At 34.5% G+C, this 20,158-nt stretch overlaps 1 protein-coding gene across 1 annotated transcript in view; it reads left to right on the top strand.

The window, feature by feature from the left end:
* Window positions 1–20,158, top strand: part of CSMD1 (CUB and Sushi multiple domains 1) — a 1,105,213-nt gene that overhangs the window by 668,706 nt on the left and 416,349 nt on the right. The window contains exon 6 of the mRNA XM_013130058.2: window positions 17,596–17,708. Coding sequence (XP_012985512.2) covers window positions 17,596–17,708 — 113 coding nt within the window. The remainder of the gene's footprint in view (window positions 1–17,595; window positions 17,709–20,158) is intronic.

Raw genomic sequence — 20,158 nt, 5'->3', positions numbered from 1 at the left:
AATATTTTAATTTGATGAAGTAAATTTTTTCTTGCAGCCAGGTAGCTAATTATTTCCAGAGCACTTTATGTCACATTTTGTGTTCCATCTGTTTCTTGCATTAGGTGGTTGATAGTTGTCAGAATACTTGTTGGGTTTAAGCAACTTAAACCCCTTAAAAAAATATCAGCATTTAATACCAAATAGACCAGTCCACAATTTCTGTGCACTGGCTGGACAACAGGACCCTGGAAAGAATTTTCCCTTGAGAATGATTTTCAATAAAGAAGGAGATAACAAAGCCATAATGTCTTCAAGTCAATAGTATGCCCATAGAAACAATTTGTAACTATAGTTAGAATGGATTAACAGACAAACAATATCAGGGTTATATAAGAATTTCTTTACATGTTCAAATGCATAAGCTTACATCCATTTTGCCTTCTGCATTGTCTATCATAACACAACAGTACTGCTGTTAGTCCCCTGCGGAGTACAACTGAATGATAACATTGCTAAAGCAGAGATATTAGTCAATGTCTTTAAACAAGTGCATTGTACCAGCAATTGAGGGGGAAGCCTCTGAGTTGTGCTGTGTGTTGATGAGGTTGCAGTGATAGAACCACTGTTTCTATTGTTCCTAATCCTTTTTCCTTCATTTCTCCTTCTGCCCCAGAAGAGGGTATTATAAAAGGTTGGGTGACCCCAAATGGCCATTTTTCCTTTCATAGTGAAGTTGAACAGCATCTTCCAACTGTTTTCAATGTATCAGGGTGGTGTGGGGGGAATGGCTAATTTGTCACTTCAGAGCTCCTGGGAGAGAAAGGGATGGCCTTTCCTCAGAGCTTATGGAATGTCCTATAGTCTTAGCAGTACTTCCCGATTGTTTAGGGAAGTGAATGGAAAATAAGCAGGTACTATATTTCTTGCCTCAACTCCAACAAAGCTGGATGTGACAATGTTTTGGACGAGCTGACATATGGTATAATTTCAGGGTCGGTTTCTTCCTTTTTTCTCATGTTCTGTTGGGGAAGTTGTGAGGAAAAAGCCCTGGCTACCAAGGGTATCTCTGTTCCTGGGAAACAAACTGACTGTTGTCATCATGCGCTCCCCACTCTTTCCTCGTTTGCAGGAAAGAGAAGGTATTAAGTTAAGTGGTCTATAGGCACAATGGAAAAACTGCTATGGTCTAGTATAGTAGGTAGGGGCTTTAACCCTAACCCTAATCCTGTGTTTTAATCCCAGTTCTCAATGTTTTGCAGTCCTGAATTTTTTCCTTTATTTTTTTTTTCTGCCTGCTCAGCACACAGAAATTTCAATCCAGAATCCATCTTAGTTTACTTCATCAGTAGCATGATCACAAGCTAAAAAAAGCTCTTAGTACAAATTCTGCAGCTAGCTGGCCAATAGATTGTTATAGATCATCTCTGTTTGACCCCACAAATTTAACAAACCGTCTGCTGTTATTACACAGGAAGCATACATTACCTTGCATCCTTTTCAGGAAGGATTGACATTTCTGAGATGAAAGGTTATTCTAAATGGGAACCACAAGAGCCACATGCTGAGTTAGGAGCTACTGGCAACTAGTTAAGTGGGAAACATTGTGGGGGAGGAACCCTTTAAAATAACCTCCCTGGGTGAGTTGGCTGCTCTGCTTAGCACAACCAAAAGCAAGGTCCGTGTTTCCCATCACAAACTTACTCCCTCTGCTGAGTGTGAGTGCTTTAGCACTTTCTGTCCTTGTCCTGTTTGATCGTTACCATCTCAGTTTGGCTGCTCGTCCAAGATGGAGGTGACTCATTTATTTTTTTACCATGGGGAAATGAGACTCATGGTCCCCTTTATTTGGCAGTGTGAATCAGCCCACAAACTGTAGGACCTCAGACTGCTACTCAGAGATAGATTAAGTACTTACTGCTAAAAACATTCACTTCAGTAAGAAGATCTGAAGATTCCAGCTGGAAATTATGTGAATTACACTTATATATAAAATAACAGTTTCAAAATGCATCTTATAAACATATTTTTATGTAAAAAATGCTACAAATGTAGATCTGGAATATATGAAAAAAACTACTACAAAATAATGGTAAGGGAAATATATTTGCAGTTATGGTAAAATGCATTATTTGTAGCATCATTTCTACAAGAAATATAGCATACTGTAATGCTGCATTTCTAATACAAATGGAAAAACAAATTTAAGCATAATTTGTGTTACCATAATGATTGAGCCATTTTGTTAACACATTGTAATTTCAGGTTTCGTAAATGCAGTGCTGTACATTAAACTTTACTCCTGCATATGCAGAATAATTTTCGTTATAACCTGATAAAATAAATGCCAAATCATTACATTGTTCTATTCCTTTCTATACATGGGCTACATAGATTTTCACTGAACTAATCTTGTCATTTACTTAAATTGCTTTGAAAGCACCACTATATTATTTGGATTTTTTGGACATATTACATGTATTAACCATATATGTTTGCCTTTCAAAAATTACTTTTGCTTATTTGCTTTTTAAATAAACAGGAGACAGATGAGAAAGAAATAAACAGAAAATTACATATACAGGTCTACTCATTTATTTGAAATTCTAAATTTTTAATACACAGATAAAAAAAGCTCAGATTTTGAATATCAGATAGCTAAAATATTTCTTCATACTCAGTTTAGGAAAATGAATATGGCTTTGAGCTTACCATCAGGGTAACGGTAAACAATTAAGATTATGAATACAAGTTTGTTATTTCTGGAAATGTAAAAAAAAATGGGGTTTCAGCTCTTGGTACGTCAAAATTTAGGACCTTTGAATGATTTTATAGACATAAAACTTACGTGACATAATGAAGCATTAGATATTATGTCACCACATGTTTGAAAAAAAAGTGGTACACAGGACAACTGAGATTTCTGATGGAGCCTGGAATTTCATTGTAGCAGGTTGTATACTTAAATCCTAAATAAGATTTATCACAAGGACCATGTTCCACAGTTAGTGTTCCACTAACTTTGAATCAGAAAACCCACAACCAAGATTACCTTTGATAGTTCTCAAGGCATGGAAGCTTTAGTTACATATAGCTATACTATACTATAATTCTGTCTTTTTTTAATGTATATATATACACGCACTCTATTTATAGTTGCATAGTTATACATAATATCTCAGTTCTTACTGAAATATACAACACTGAATACATTTGTAAATATATGTATACTTTTTATGCATAATATTCAATTCTTACTGAAAATATTCAGTACTGAAAATAATTACGAAAGGTCTGAGATAGCAGTTGATTTTGTGAGGCCACACATTGAACAACTGATTAATGAGCACTGCTTTTTTGAAAATAATCATAAATGTGTAAAGAATGAAAAAAAAAAAAAACCTCAGTCCTCTTTTCTTCAGGTGTTGGAGCTGCTGTTTCAATGTTCCAGATTATTTGTAATACTGGCAATTTTATAATCTTCACTAAGTTTTAAGAGTTACTAGAGGCTCTTGCACAGTCTGCAAATATCTAATTCAAACTCCATTATGGAGGAAATTGTTCTGTGGCAAAACACAAAGACCCATTGATTGAACTACTTTCTTTTAGATTGATCTGTTTGTAAGGACATCACCAAAAAGAATTAAATCTCTTTTATGTGAAAAGCACCATGCACATACATCACCGTTCTGCATTCTTCCACTTGTTGTCTGAAAGGGTTGGTTGGTAATAGTTAAGGTGCTTTATCATTATCCTTAGCACCTGGAAAATGGTCTAGTGTAAGTTCAATTTCAGAGAATTATTAAAGGCATTTTAGGATTTGTGAACTTGATAATGGCATTTTGTGAGTGTTCATTACCACCACAATTTAATATTACTATAGGAATTGACTTAAGTGACTAGTAGCCTGTTAACAGCTTTGGGATGTAATTTACAATCACAAAAGATAACAAATCCACACTTTACTGGTGTGTCAGCAGTTTTTTAAAAATGTGCTTAAAGAAGCTAATTAAACTTCATAAGGTCTCTTGTAGCATTGTAATCTTTCACAAGTTTTAATCTAATGAACCACTGAAATTATATCCTGCTGTGGAATAAAGTCTGAACTGCTTGATCTTACTTAAATTAGAAACCTATTTGTTTGTTGGAAGAAATATCTGTAATAACCTGACTCAAGCAGTGCCAAATTTGAGTTTTAGCAGAACTTGTGAGTTTTAGTTTTACAGTGAGTTAAACAAAATTCTAACTTGCCTTTCATTTAGTTGATCTATAGGTAATTTATTCAGCAAATGCTGGCAAGACAGGAAAACAAAACCAACAACAACAACAAAAAAAAAAGAAAATCAGGTAGCCATGTAACAGTAGGGAAGAAACTTCGGTAGTAGGGGAAACAACAGTTCCTGTAGCAAGATAACACATTGATACAGCAGTGTCAGGCAAATGCAGTTTAGGTGGGCTGGTAGGGTATTGTATAGTAACTTTGCTGAGTTAAGCTACTGTCATTACCTTTCGCAGAAACTTGAAACTTCACTGTGAAGAAAACTGAGTACAAAGAAAGAGGATCAATTACTTCAGTAGCATTTCAGTACTTAGTTTTGGTGTTCTGAAATTTAACTGAGGGATAGAATAAATCCTTCTGCCTTTAGATGTCACTTAAGGCACTTAAGTCACTGAACACTTGTTGAATCACTATGATGCACAGAGAACAGGCACAAGCAGTGTTTGGCAATGTGCTTCCTGTCAGTTGGCTTCTTGTTCTTGCAGTGTACTGGCAGATAGAGTGAACAGATGACTTGAAGTCATTGCTAGCTCATGCTCTAGATGCTTAAGATACTTCCACCTTCTTTTTCTTTTTAAAAAAAAAAAAAAAGCTGTAGACTTCTCTGGATAAATCTGTTTACAAATTCATTCCTTCCAACCCAGTGTTTTTGTGAAGCTTTTGCTGTTAAACTGTCCTGACTTTCATTAGATTTCCTGCTCTTACCTTCATGTGTTAAGAGTATGATTATTTAATTGAAGCCATAGTTTGTTTTTTTTTCAAATTGTCTATTATTACTGATAAACAAATCTTGTTCAGGCAAGTTAAATGCAACAGCTGATGTCTTGCACATTTGCAGTTGTTCTTTTTAGTCTTTCTTACTGTCAAGACACAAAGCTATTTCTCCTTGCATTATTTTGCCTACTGAGAATTTCACAAGGTCTTACTAAAATTGTGAGGGTTTTGTTTGAGTTGTTTTTTTTTCATAAAGTATATATTTTTTTTCAAGCTGGGAAGTCTTCTGTTGTTGTTTTTGTTTCATGTTAGGAGATTTGATGATCTGTCTGTCTAAAGGAATACCCATGATACAGAAAAAGCAGAAAGAGCCAAGAAAATGTATCCAAGTTTGACAGTGAGGCTTACATTGAATGATTGAAGGCTAGCTGCTTTTATTTTGGCATGTCAGATTTCTGTGATGTTTTTGTGAAATATGCCACACTGAATCCTAATAAAATCTTATCAATTTCTTTCATGAAAATCTATGGTGAATTGATGTTTACATTCAGATTTCCTTCAAGATAACTATTCTTATAGCAGAAATATTTTCAATAAGTAATCTTCAGGGTCAGATTCTAGTTCTTTGTTCCTGTAACTTACAATAGTATTGAAATGGATACTCCCAAATATGAAATCAGTATAACATATCAGTTGTTCCTAATGCATGAGTCTTCAATCTTTGCTATTTTTCCACTTTTCTGGAGGCCTTTACTGGTTCTGTATTTGTCAATAGAAAATAGCTGTGGTTTTATATGTATGTTCAGCACAGTCTTCAAGTAGTTTAGCCTTGTAGTCTACAGCTTTCTATGGTTTTAGAATTGATCTTCAATTTCATTGTCATAGCTGTCTATTGGTATATATCTATGTAATTGCCATTCACAGGTGTTAAAGCCTATCTTAAAGCACACAGATCTTAATGAACAATAATCTTTCATTGTTTCAGAAGTTAAGATTAGTGCTGCCATCTCTGAGTCGCAACTGGTTTGTGTTCCTGAATATTTTATGTACCTCTTGTTTTAAGCTGTTTTTTGTCAGCTCGTGGCCATCAATGTACACATACTCAGAGGGTTTTGAGTTTTTAATTGTTGTGTTGTTTGATCACTTCTCTAGCTTTTGTCATTGCATGTACTACTGTAATGTTCTATCTTTGTAGGTTTTCATTATGTCCCTAACCACATCAAGTTGCACTCCTGCATGCAGAGCAGAAAAAAATTGCAAGAACTGCATAAGGGTTTTTTTTTCCTCTTTCCCACTTTATAAGAGACCTGAGTGTGTTTGTGGGATTTGTTGTTGTTGTTTGGTTGTTTTTTCATGCCTTCCTAACTTTCTTCTACGATTCTTAAAAGCAATCTTAGACATGTTGCAACTCTCCTTTAGTTGCGAGATATTGTTCTTTATCTGTAATAGATACCATATGCCACAAAATATACCACATGCAATTTCTCCTGCAGTACTAATCAAAAAGACAGAAACTGGAATGTTGTTTTTTGTGGTAAAATCTGTTTCATGGGACAGGCGGGTTTCTCTCATCCTGAGCTAAACCACAGCCTAGTGCACTGCATGGCAGTGGTATGTGTCAGAACTTTGGTCTTTAAAGAAAATGAAAAATACCACATTTTGTCTGTGAAAACAATTCAGAGTTGTTCTTTCTTCTCTCTGTGCTGGTGGGTGGTGGAGCTTTAGCAGATGAAGGAAAAATTTCCCAGGGAAAGGAATAAATGAAAAGTAGATCAGAAAAGTTCATGATAGTATTATACCCAATATGTAAAGTAATTACTTTAACAAGCTCATTAGCTTTAATGGAGTGTCCCACTATTCCCTTGTCTCCTTTACTGACCTGCCTGTTGAAGCTTTCTGTAAATTTAGCTCTTTATTTGCATAGCTGCCAATAATTTGAGGCTGCTATTGTTGGTTAAACTAGAGTCTGAACCTGGTTTAATTGCTAGGAATTGCAATTGAATGTTCAGGTTGGCAGGGAGTAGAGAAGGATATATGATTGACAGTTTGTTCCTGCTGTGAAGGAGTAAGGAAATATGTGAAACTGCACTGATGAAAATTAGGTGTTTGGTGAAGAATGGATAATGAGGGGCAATAGAAAAATAGAAGATTTTGGTAGTAAGAGAAAAAATTACAGTAACAGGTAGTAATGTACTTTTGCACACTGCTGCGGCTTTTAAAAAGGTCTGTAGATGTTACTTAATCAAAATGTATTGACAGTTAGGAGTTAGAAAACCCAGGACTCCTTTGAAAAAAACTATTCTTTTTGTGGAAGAGATAGCAGTGCTTTTATAGAGTCAAACTTTGGATTGGAAGTGAACCAATAATACATAAACTTAAAATTCTTGAGAATGCAGTGCATGTAGCCTGGTTCATAGTGAAGGATATCTCTACACAAAAGATCTTCTGTATCCTGATTGTTCAAATATTACATCTGAAATCATTCATCTTGAGTCAAGGCCTAACAGTCCTATGTGCCTCCAATGAAGAAAGAAAAAACCTTTTGCAAGAGTATACTAAACACCAACCATATACTGTGAAATCTGTTTTTAATCCTATGTCAGACTCTTCTACAGCATAAACATAATTTTTAGAATTCTGATTTTTTTCTTAGAATTAGTTGGGTTTACATGTTGTAAAAGGAAAGTAAGTTGGCTGAGTGCAGTATGTCAAATGTAGGCTGTAAATCTGATAAAGATGTATGGAAACCTTCAAATACATGAGAAACTGATAGAACAGTAAATTACTTGTCATGTCAGTAATTAAAAATAGCAGGCTTGCTATCTAGCTAAGCTGTTCAATGTGCTCCCTTTAAAGGTTTTGCCTCTTGGCTACATTAAAAATACCTGTGTTATGGTGTTCATTGTTGCTAATACTTTATTTCTTGCCACAAGACATCTGGCTGCTAGAAAGAGATAAGCAAAATTTTTCTGCTTTCACTGGGAAACCTGAAATATCCACTGAAAGAGCTTTGGAGCAGGCTTGATTTGGGCAGTATTGCTTATCGAACTCCATGCTCACTTAGCATGGATCAAGACCAGTTAGCTGAGTGAACAGGAATACATTTGGTTAAATTTAAAAAAAAAAAAAGAAATATTAATGCTAGAGAACACAGAAACAACCTACTGGTGGAAGTGGTGTTGCAATGCAGTTTTACAGAGACACGGATCTAGTTCATGAGAGCTGTGTCACTTAGCAGTAAGGAAATCAAGTAAGTTCTCTGCCCAGATTTCAAAGTAAATAGACATTCACCTGATTTCCAGAATATGAATTATTATAAACAGCTATTGTGTGATTGCGCTCAGAGAGCTATTTGGTGGAAGAAATTTTTTCTCTCCCAAACCCACTATTCACTCAATAGTTCAAATTGCTCAAGAGAACCAACATAACAGATTGATTTAAATTCACATTAGCAATAGACCACCTGTAAATATTGGTATTTTCATTATGTCTGTATTCAGACTGCCCATGGCATCTCTGGAAAATGTCTCTTATGATGGTCTGTGTTTCTCCCTCTCCCACCTTTTCTCCCCCCAAACATTTCTGGCCTTTTTATTTTTCTACAGCCATATTTGCTGGGTTTTGTCATTTGCAAATACAGCAAACATAAAATTTAGAAAGGGCATACTACAGACCCAGAATGCATCTGTTGCCTGATACTCTATAAGATCTTGTATTAACAGGCTATGTACAGTGCAGTTTGTCATGGGGAAGCTTTTTGTCCTGGTATAAACATGTATTATTTGCGCAAATACTTGCCCTATTGCTTATTTTGTCTTCCGTGACATCTGGGAGAGATTTTTTCCCCAGTGAAGCAACAGATACCACTTCTCCTTAACAAGCTACCAAATAGTAAATCCGAAGCCCATGCAAAACATGTTGTTGCTTTCTTTACATAGTAAAAATATTTTAAAGTAAGATACTGTAGCTTCATAAAGTAGCATGGAAAAGTTTTAAATCAGTTTGGGGAAGTTTTTGTGGGGTTTTTGGTGGGTGGTGTTTTTTTAAGATGCATTAAACATGTTAGGTCAAACTCTCATACTTATTCTTTGTCATGTTCTACTGCTGGTACAGCCTAGAAACTGTATTTGTTTACATTAACATTTCAGAGAAGGGAGAAAAGTTTTGTGAAGCCTTGCTGCCTAAATGTCTGTTGCTGTCAGTATAGTGGTTGCATGGTACTTTTTGTTTAACATTATTTTCTGGTATTTACCAAACTTGATTTGTGGGAGAACACCAAGTTTTTCTGTTTGCAGATAAATAGTATCTTAAATTGCTGTGTACAGACAAACAGGGGATAAAAGCCAAACAGCTAGGAATATATTACTAGAAAATCATGTTGTTCCTTTTTACCTTCATTACTGGGAGAAAATTTTTTGGTTCAGGTGGAAATAAAGTTACCTTTTACCACTTAAAAATAGCCTAAACAAAAAGAGGCTTTTGCATAATGATATAACTGTAAGTATAAAATAAATATGGTCAATGTAAGGAAAACATGTTAAAAATGTAGGCAAACCAACTTGCTTGGCAAGATATGGTAAAGATGTAAACGTTTGCCATAGCTTGATATCAAGATATGTTTTAGAATTGGCAAGAAAAGTTTCAAAGGCTAATCCGAATATCAACAACAGTTTTTTTGTCTTAAGTCTTCCTCAGATAACGAGAGGCGCCTTGAAGACAGGCCACCTCTCATGTCACATAAAGAGTGAATAATATGTATGAAATTTCCTTATCCTGGTCATTTTATTCTCTATTTTGGTTAGATGAGTATCAGGGGGTTTTTTTCATGGAAACTTAGTAAACTCCATAATGTTAAACCAGATGCTTAAGTATATATATATGTTTTGTGAGGTACTAATATGAAACAGAAATGTAGTCTGATCAAATTTCTAAGAGGAAATATAATTTAATTTTGGGCTTTTTTTTCTTTTTGCCTTATCCCAGTAAGTTAAGTAAGTGCTGTCTGTTAGCACCTCCTGCCACCCTGGTCTGCAGTAGGGAACCAATGAGTTATATTCTTTTCCAGATATATTTAAACTCTATTGGAAGATAACCGGGTTTCATTGATCTATGGTCTCAGAGGTCCGTAAGAGAGGATCATAAAAGAAGACAGAGAAACAATTATGAGACTTCTCTTGTTTTTTATTACTGAACATGTCAGATAGATTGATCCTAAACTCATTCCCCATACTTGCTGCAGAATGAAGAGACAAAAAGCACAGTGTAGAAGAGCTCTTAAAAATAATCTTATATTTATCCTTGGATACTTGTTGCTAAATATCCCTCCTATATGGACTGTGCTTTTTAAATACACAAAACTGTTGTTGGTTTGTTGTTTTTTTTCTTGGTCAGAAGAGACAGTGTGACTTATGAAAATGTAGCCAAAGTTTTCTGTTTCATGAGGGTATTTTTTTTGTTGTTGGTTTGGCTTGATTTGTTTTTTTTTTTATTTAACTTAATAAAAAAACCAAATGGGACACCTGAAATTTTTCATTCAAGAAAAAGGAATAGCTCATCCAATACAAAATACGTAACAGAGAAAGTTACTAAAGTAATGAAACTAAATTAGTTGTACTGAATGGGAAAACAGTTTTAGTCATTCTGTTTGTTTAATCACTTCAGCTTATTTTGAAAATCTTGCACTAGCATCTACTAGCATCAGATTAAAAAATTATTAGTTTTAGAGAATAGATTTTTTCAGCAAAGTAGCAAGTACCTGATGTACTAAAAAATTCCATCTGCAATAGACTCAATCTTCCATTTTACATCATTTAAATGAGTTTTTCAGAACAGTTACGTCTGAATATACAAAAAAGTGAATCTGCATGTTTGTATTTTTCCTTAGCTATTGTGACTAAAAATAAACAACTCTGGGAGATTAGCATGTGCATGAAGAGTGAGAATTGCACTGGCAGATACTATTTTATAATAAGATTGATGGTTAGTGAATATTGATTTATACAGTTGCCTTTTGGAGTGTGTCTTGTTAGATCTTAATCGTATACTAAGAACTCATAATAACTGAAAGTTACAGATAAAAAAATTACAGCTACTTTTTAGATGAGCAGTTTCTAAATTTTATTGAAGAAATCAAAATTTCCCCTGTATGGGCACTAGAGAATTTTGTTAGGCAATTAATATGTGCACAGTAAAAAAATCCATGGTTTTCAAAATGTTGACCCAAAATGCCCATCTGGATAATGGCAGTAAAAACACCATTGCTGCAGTGCTCGTAAACGTAATACTATGAGTGCTGTAAGATACGTAGTGTATTTTATTATTGCAGTTATTAATAATAACACCCAACTAGGGAAGGATTTTTTAAGCAGAATGTTGTCTCCAAAGTGCTCAGTTACTATATATTGATTAAAAAAAGTCCTCAGAATTCAATTTAATATTTATTAATTTTGGAGCTTGTTTTAAATTTTCATTTCCCTTCATGACAGCTAATGTATTAACTTTAGGACCCTACACTTATCTTCCCTGGCTTTGGATGGAAGAACTCCTTGAAAGCTATGGAAGAGTGGCTTGCAGCACTCTGGGCTTGGGTTAAATATCACTGTATTGAATAATAAAATCTAATTGATTGCTGTGTCCTAGAACTTAACGTTCCACTTTTGCTGGACAATGAAAGCCATATATCAGAAAACCCCGAGATGTGTAAGGAATTATTGTTCTTTTATTCATCAGCTTGAGAGCAGTAATAATCTTCCGGATAAAGAATATCCTATCCAGAGTGCCATGGAATGTTGTCCCTGTGATGTTTGTCAAATATCAGAGCAGTAATCAAGAAGAAGATTTGATAAGACTGTTGAAGCAATACACAGAGATGTTCTTAATAAAGAGGTTTTCCAAACACCAGGAATAAAAAAACCTTGCCTTTAGTTTTAACCTTCAACCAAACACAAAGTATTTGCAAGTATAACATCCTGTGTGAGGTACAGCCAAATACACAAGTCTGGAGGGGTTTTTGTGTGCAAAGTTAGAATAATTAGAAAGTGCAAAGAAGGTAATGTTTGGAGAACAATGCTCTTGAGTTATATCATGTCCCATGTGTTGAATTATGATAGCATTTATATGACTTGGATGGCACTCAGGTGTTGATATTTACTGATCTGATTACCCTACCTCTCTCGTTTCTTAGTGGAGATTTATCTCAAACTAATGTGGAAATCTAAAATACTTCAGATGATACATATTCACCAAAAACTTGTTCCTCTCCATTGACTACAGAGGGAGCCTAGTCCAGATGGAGACCACTGCACTGCCAGCAGCTGAGATGTAGCCCATCAATTTTTCCCTGTTTCACAAGGCCAGAGTGCTTCTGAGTGTACATTTAAACTCAGACATTAGAAATTTAAGCTGTATTTTTTAAAAAAAATACATCAAATTTCTGCTTAAATTTCTATTTTAAACTATCTGACTTAAACCTTTGCTTAATGGAAGAAACATATAACATGAAATAATTTTATATAAAATTATTATAATTTAGTTTTAAATAGATCAGTCATTAGCATGTTTCATTATAACAGTTAAGTGCCATGAGAAGGGAGTGAAGAGAGTAACATTTTATTAGACTTTGAAAATGTTCTATAATAACTTTATCAAATTTTCAAAATTCATAAGAACTCATATTACATAGGAAACATATATCTCAAGTGTTTACTGGCAAATGTTTGTTTATATTACACTGAACTTAGTAATAAATGTGATGAATATAATAATGTCACAGTTATAACTCTGTATAACACAATTATGGGACATAGACTTTAATGTTTGGTTATTGCATTTTGAAGAGGAACTTTCACATCTCCCTTCTATTAATGTTTAAATCTTCTACTCTCAATATGTAGGGAAATGGAGCGAATAAAAATGGAGCATTCTTTGACTACTCAATTAAAAGGATCTGAATAATTGAAATTGAGACTTGTGAAGAATTTACTCTTGGGCTTATTCCCTTACTCGTCTGTATGTGTTTTCCTTTCTTCTGTCCTTTTTATACTAACCAATTTTGGATTTCATTTGAGCTATTTCCTTAGGCCCAGACTGACAAAAATATTTTGATATAAAATTCTGTGGCAAGCTCAGTGTGTTGTCCCTTAAGACTTTAAAGTGTTTATCAGATTTTTCCTGTACAACAAGAGCCTTCTGGATTAATGTTAGTCATCAGGTTTCGTGACTCATTTGAAAGCAGGTGTCAGTCTCATTCAGCTTCCCAGGGACATTGCCTGTTATCCTGAACAATTCTGTGGGGAGTATGTAGGAGCAAGCTGGTCCTGTGTTTTTCTAGTATTAGGGTGAAAAACTGCTCACCGTAAATCTTATTCACTCATATGATGAATTAATTGTTATTCCCAAGCAATATTAAAGTAAAATGCAAATGAAAGTATTTATTCACAGCATCCAGAATAAGCAATCATTTACACATGGTTATGGAAACAGGTGAAGAAGGGAGAGATCTAATTACTTTAAATGAGAAAATGAGAAACGTCTCAACTTCTCCTTCTCCCTCCCTCCCCCCACTTATGAATGCTTTCCTTGTAGATTGTTAGCTGTTATAAATAGTATTTTATTTTGAATACCCATGAAGAAGAGATAATACAAATTCTTTCCTGTGAAATTGTTACATGTATTTCTTCTGCCTTCCTTTAGGCACCAGCCACTTGATAGAACTTATCTCTTCTTGGGAAACTGTAGCCACAGTATGTGTGTTTCAATGTCACATGTGTTCTAATGCAACTTACAAAGCTATACATAGAATATATATAATGAATTTAGAGAGAATATATATAAGGTCACAGATTGTCTTAATGTATTTGCTGCAACCATCATATTTCACCCCTTTTTAAAATGCTTTCTGCTATTTTGTCCAATAGCAAGTGATAGTCCTTGGAAGTTCTTGCTTTGACATGTAAATACCAGCTGCTCGTATAAGCATTTTAGCTGAAGGGATTTAAAAATTAAAGTTAGTTCTAAGTTAAAAATTAGGGTACAGTTTTCTCTCATCGGTTCCTAACCCAGAGACCTGTTACAGAAACTCAGTAAATGTTTTATGTTATTTCCAAAATAAAAATATAAATAAATCTTTAAAAATATGAATATTTATGTGGTTAGGTGAATATAGAAATAGTAGAAGCATTCAAAACTGATGCATAGAAGTTTTTTTTGGAAGGTCTCTGTATTATTTTAATCTGAACTAAAGTTTATGGAGCTTGTATTTTCAAATCTTGGTTTAGACTTGATTAAATTAATTTGATTTATTATTTTAGTGTATTTTGAAACAAATAATGTTAATTCAACCACATACAGATGTTTGGCTGAATACAAAATGGGGAAAATAGCTAAATTAGAAGGATATGGGTAAATGAGGTGACAAAGCCCTCTCCAATTCTTTTTCATTCTTATGTTTGTATTTCATGGAGTGAAGTATGAGTAGTCTTTTGTGATAAGAATATATTATCTCTTGGTTATAGTCAAAACAATGTTAAGAACCTTATGAAAGAAACAACATTTGGTTTATTTGATAAGACAAAAAAACATTAATTATTTTCTTTTGTTAGGAAATCCACAATGAAACCCCAAATTGTTCTTCCTCTAGATGGTTCTCTTAATGAAATATAGCTTTGCTATACCTGAATTTGAGTCAAACAATAACTATGGGAAAATTTTAGCTAGAGAAAAAGTGTTTTAGTGACACACGTGTTAGCAGTAATTTTAATATAACCTTCACAATCTCTTCACAATCTCTTCATAATGCAACAGAGACTTCAAAGGTCATTCTGAAGAAAGGTCATTCTATCTGATATATGATATGCGAGGAAAACATTGCTCCTCCAAGACTGCATGAAAGCTGAATGCCATATTATAAACAGCAGATTAGTATGTGTGTGAGGAAATTATGGAATAAGAATCAAAATTAAAACATTACTTGAAGTAGTAAAATATAAAAAAGTTTATCTATTCCTCAAAATAATCAACAATAAGAGAGCTTCCACTGCTGTCTCCAATCCTGCTGCAGCCTGGCTGCCTTCAGATCTAGAAGGAGAATAGTGGAGATGATTTAATTATTTCTCATTATTTCTTGTGAGAAGAATTGTTTATCAGGAGAGGTGTAGTATGGTACTAATATAGCTATAAAGCTCTCAAAGTTGGCCCTTTAGTTCTTTATGATGTCATAAGAGGCACCAGGAATTCCCTGCAAGCCTGCTTCATTCCACAGAGCACAGTGCAACATCTAGTACGCAGAAATGAGAGATTTGAGGTTCCCTGTGCAATCTTCATTCCAAGCCCTGAGGTAGATGCATCATTATGATGTTATTTGAAAAAATATGTAATTTTTGTTTGTCTATTTGTTTTTTTCCATGGGTTTGCTCTTTAACAGGTCAATAAATGATAGATAATCAGTGGATGAACAGCTCTTTGATGTTTCCTTTACTCCCCATTCAGTGCATAACTTCAAATGCTGTTTAGCACGGATCATTCAATCTTGTCACTTGTCCAAGTGACAAACAATATTAACTCCCTGATGTTAGAAGCTAAGGGCTTGGCTGGCATCAGTACTGAAGATGAAGACTCAGCATTTCTGCAAATCAAACCAAGTATTTCCAGAAAATGCCCAAATAACATTATATATACATGAGTATGTGTGTGTGTGTGTGTGTGTGTGAAAAACCTGATTAATTTATATTATCATTTCATCTGTTCAGATAAGGCTATCATATGCTGGGCCTTAAAATCAGTTTCAGAAAATCATTATCCTTTTCAGAGACAGAACTTGACTGATGAATTTGATTTATCCTGCATTACTCCCTAAACAATAAATGTCTTCAGGTAAAAAAGAAATGAGACTTTCAGTATTCTTTTCAGAATGCATTTAGAAAGCATTAATAAAATCAAGGGACGAAAGCTTCTAAAGAGGACTTTGATATCACGAAATGTGGGGTTTTTTTTACCTCACCAGAATAGTTTGTGTGATATAAAGGAGTTGGAAGTCTTAATCTGATTTTAGAATTAATATCTAATCTAAAATTACTCTATTCATATGCAACAGGAATGAATACTCTGTGTGCCCACTTGAAGTAGAGGGAGTTTTCTTGGGTTGAACCTTTGCTTTCAAAGCAGTATAAGGGCGTGATTAAGTTCTGCCTGTCAAGTGTTTCCTGAACACCTCAGAAGAGGTGATCACATTCACAAGTCCTGTTGGGACCCTGTCTTTTAGACTAATACTTTCAATGTGTATGGGAAAGATAGAGCACTAGTCAGTCATGGGCAGAAGAGTTTCAGCCAGCCTTACACACTAAATTAGCCATTAAGCTGCATTTCACTGTCTCTTTCTTTAATTAAAACAACATTGCTGGTAAAGAATATATTAATGTCTAGTATGCAGTAGCATAGAAATCATATAGCTAAATTAGAACTCTGATAAAATAGGTTACTTAAAATACAATCTCACTGTCAAGATCACATTATCATTATCTGTCATAGTATAATGGGAAGATTTGAGACTATTTAGATGCACCTTGTAGAGTTCACATAGAACTGAAAATATTTGTGCATTGTGTGTCTGGGAAATAGCTGTTTATTAGAAATGTAACTAATGAAAAACATGCTTTGAATGTGCTTTTATAATGATGTTAATTTACTCTTTTATTAATGTACCTTCAAATTCATCTACAATTAAATATCTCAGCCAGGAGTTTTGCAGACTCTGGATGTACCAGATAGAATGTCACTACATGTATATTTCATTTAAAAAAAAGAAAACCAACCCCCAAAGTGGTATTGCTAAGAGAAACGTATGTGCACTTGGACAAATAAGTTATCAGTTCAGTGGTATGGGTTGTAGCCTATATATAGTAAAAACTTTCAGATGCAGCATATATTGTGTCAATAAGTGAGAGGTACTAGCAAACTATGTATTTTTGATATTTCACATATGGCTTCATTTTGTCTTTTTAGTATATCACAGTTGTTTCTGTAGGTAAACTCAAATTCTATGTAGCTTTTAAACAGCAAATGCCTGTTTGTAGTTATAAATATTTGGAATGTCTGAACTAAGGAGTTTTTAAAATACAGTTCTAGCAGGATAGTTATGTACCCATAACTTACCACCCAAGCTTAGCATTAATTAGTGCCCATAACCCTTATTTATAATTTCTTAATACCAGAGATTTATTTTCCTACAAGGTATCTGACACAGTAGGGAGCCAGGTGATGACATTTTGCCACACTTGAATAATGTTAAATTATTAAATTATGAAATTATTTTTTACTGGATGTTTTGTTACATTCATGGATACATCTACGCATGCACACATATACACTCACAAGACTGCTTTTCTTCCTTAATTCAGAAAACAGTAGGTTGGACGTAGAAGTTTTGACTGCAAAATAAATAGCTGTAATGGGAAACAAGCAGATATTTCTCCCAAGATAAAACCAAATTAACCAGTAATAAATTAAGATGACAGTGAATCACTGTTGTCAAATACATTATAAACAGTACAGCAGTATGTTTTGGGTTTTTTTAAAGTAGTAAATGAATTTTCCACTATTTATACCAGGTTTTCTTTTCCTTTTTCCAGGTTGACTGGTATGAATCTACCTTCTCCTGTTATCAGCAGTAAGAACTGGTTACGACTCCATTTTACGTCTGACAGCAACCATCGACGAAAGGGGTTTAATGCCCAGTTCCAAGGTAGGAAATGTATAAAAGTGCAGCAAAAAAAGACCTTTACTGTTAAGTGTCACTAAAGTGGTGGTGAAATTTGAAATGTATGTTTAAATATCAGGGATATGATAAAAAGTTGAGTCATACTGTTACTGTTTTTACACGGAGTAGCTGTTATAACTGAGAGATGGGGCATCTCTAGGGATTTACTTTTGATAAAGGTAGTTGTGCTTCAAGTTGCAGTTTGCTCTAAGTATGTGTTTGCTTGCTCACTTTTTCTATAGTAAGTTGTTTTGCGATCAGTCTGATCTTTGCTTTAAAATTATGCCTGGAATGCAGCTTGTAGAAAGTCATTTCTACACAAAGGCTTGCCCCTGTCTAAGCATTGTCTTCCTCCATTAGTCAAAATCTAACTTTTACCTGGAAGCTACATACATAATTTGGAAATTTAATTCATCCCTGGTATAGCACAAGTCATATTTCAGGCTCCTGCAGAGATTTACATATGCAACTTTAAAAGAAGACAAGAGGATGCCTGTGCTATTGAGAACTAAGTAATAAATTGGGATTTTATTTTAAACAGAAGTAACAATTATATTTACAGCTGGAAGGCTACTAGTGTGACACATCACAAAATAGCAGAGGTTGGAAGGGACCTCTGGAGCTGTTTTCTTTTTCAGAAGCTTATTTCTGATAACATTCAACAACTTTGACAGCTATTTCTATCTTAGGTGCTTTTCTCAAGTGAAATACTTATTTGGGCCTATCATGACAAAACCTAAAATAATGTTAAGAAATGTATTACCTTATTTTCTGGCAGAAAACCTGGCAGTGATAGGATGCCTTTCATGTCTGACTGCATCTAGGCACAATCTGATATTTGTCCTCCTGGCAAATCCTGTGATATAGGCTATATGATTGACATTTCTGTGAAATATTTTCCTTAGGGGCAACTTTTTCAAGTAGTTTAAATGATTATATTTAATTATATTTTCATTTTTAATAAACTGTTATTTTTGAAGGTTGAAACTTGTCTATTTCAGAATGCTCAGATATAATTGGGATTTTTATGTAGTTGAACTATTCTATCTTTGAAACAGTTAAATACATAGACTTTCTGATGTAACCACTGGGCACTTTTATAATAGACAAGTACCCATTACCAATCTGACCAAAACCCAAGAATCTTTTTGGTTCATCTATTTCCCAGGGTATCTAGGTCTTGGGCAACACCCTTAGGGCATTCTGGACTCTGCTTTCCTACAGCACTTTAGACTGTTTTCTTCTGATTCTTGCTTAAAAACAACAGTCCCTTAAAATCAGTTCATGCTGTCTTTTTCTGATTGTTTGCTTGGTTCTTTAAAAAAGTAGTGTTTTTTTCTGTGTGTGTGTGTGGTACAGTTTTACCATGTACTGCAGGGGAATCTCTGCTCTGGTGCCTGAAGCTTCTCCTCCGCCTTCTCTGACCTGGGTGTCTGCAGGGCTGTTTCTCTCACCTATACTCACTCCTCTCTCATGGCTGCTGCTGTGTGTTTTCTCCCCCTCCACTCCTTCCATGTTATCCCTGAGACACTACCCCCATCTTTGATGGGCTCGGCTTTAGCCAGCATCAGGTCAGTCTTGGAGATGACTGGCATTGGTTCTGTTGGACACATGGGAAGCTTCTAGCAGCTTCTCACAGAAGCTATCCCTGTAGCTCCCCATGCTACCAAAATCTTGCCACACAATTTAATATGTGTGTCAGACCTCTTATTAGTATAGAAGCTTCTTTTGATTTTTTGGTATTTTGAAGTGGTTCTATTACACCAAATTTAAGTGGTTTTGTAGTACAAAGGGCATGTAATAAGTGATTTCTTAATGAACTTGAGTTATGACCTGATGAAGACTACAACTAAGCCGGTTTAACTCAGTTTTAGATGACTGAAAGAAGCAGATGAATTTGACAGGTTTTGCTATTCTACTTCAGCCTGTTTCTATAAGTGACAGATTTCATCTTGAGGCTTAGTTTTGCTTCCAAAAAATAGCAATCATCGAACTAATTGAAAATTAAATAATACCTATTGTTACTTACTCTTTTGAGACTCTAAATTCTGCTATAGTTCAAAACAAGTCACTTGGCTCCTACAGAGTGAAAATCGTTTCATTTGTTGAAGTTCATTAGATTTAGAACCATAGAACCATAGAAAGGGTTGGAAAGGACCTTAAGATCATCTAGTTCCAACTCCCCTGTCAGGGGCAGGGAGACCTCACACTAAACCATATCACCCAAGGCTCTGATTTACCTTAAAATAATCCAAAATATTATTTAATAACGGTAACATACAGCCAGTCCCATTCATTTTTTTATCTAGTCATGAGATTGTGTTACCAAAAAAACTCCAAAGAGCAAAAACCTAAAACAAAACCCAAAACAAAAAAAGACCCCAACGAACCCACAGCAACTGAAGAATATGAAACAGAAAAAAAACTCTGAAAGA

The sequence above is a fragment of the Melopsittacus undulatus genome, chromosome 3 (genome assembly GCF_012275295.1).
Source record: "Melopsittacus undulatus isolate bMelUnd1 chromosome 3, bMelUnd1.mat.Z, whole genome shotgun sequence".
Taxonomy (NCBI): domain Eukaryota; kingdom Metazoa; phylum Chordata; class Aves; order Psittaciformes; family Psittaculidae; genus Melopsittacus; species Melopsittacus undulatus.
Note: the sequence above shows the minus strand (reverse complement) of the source record. Positions and strands in the feature narration are given on the sequence as shown.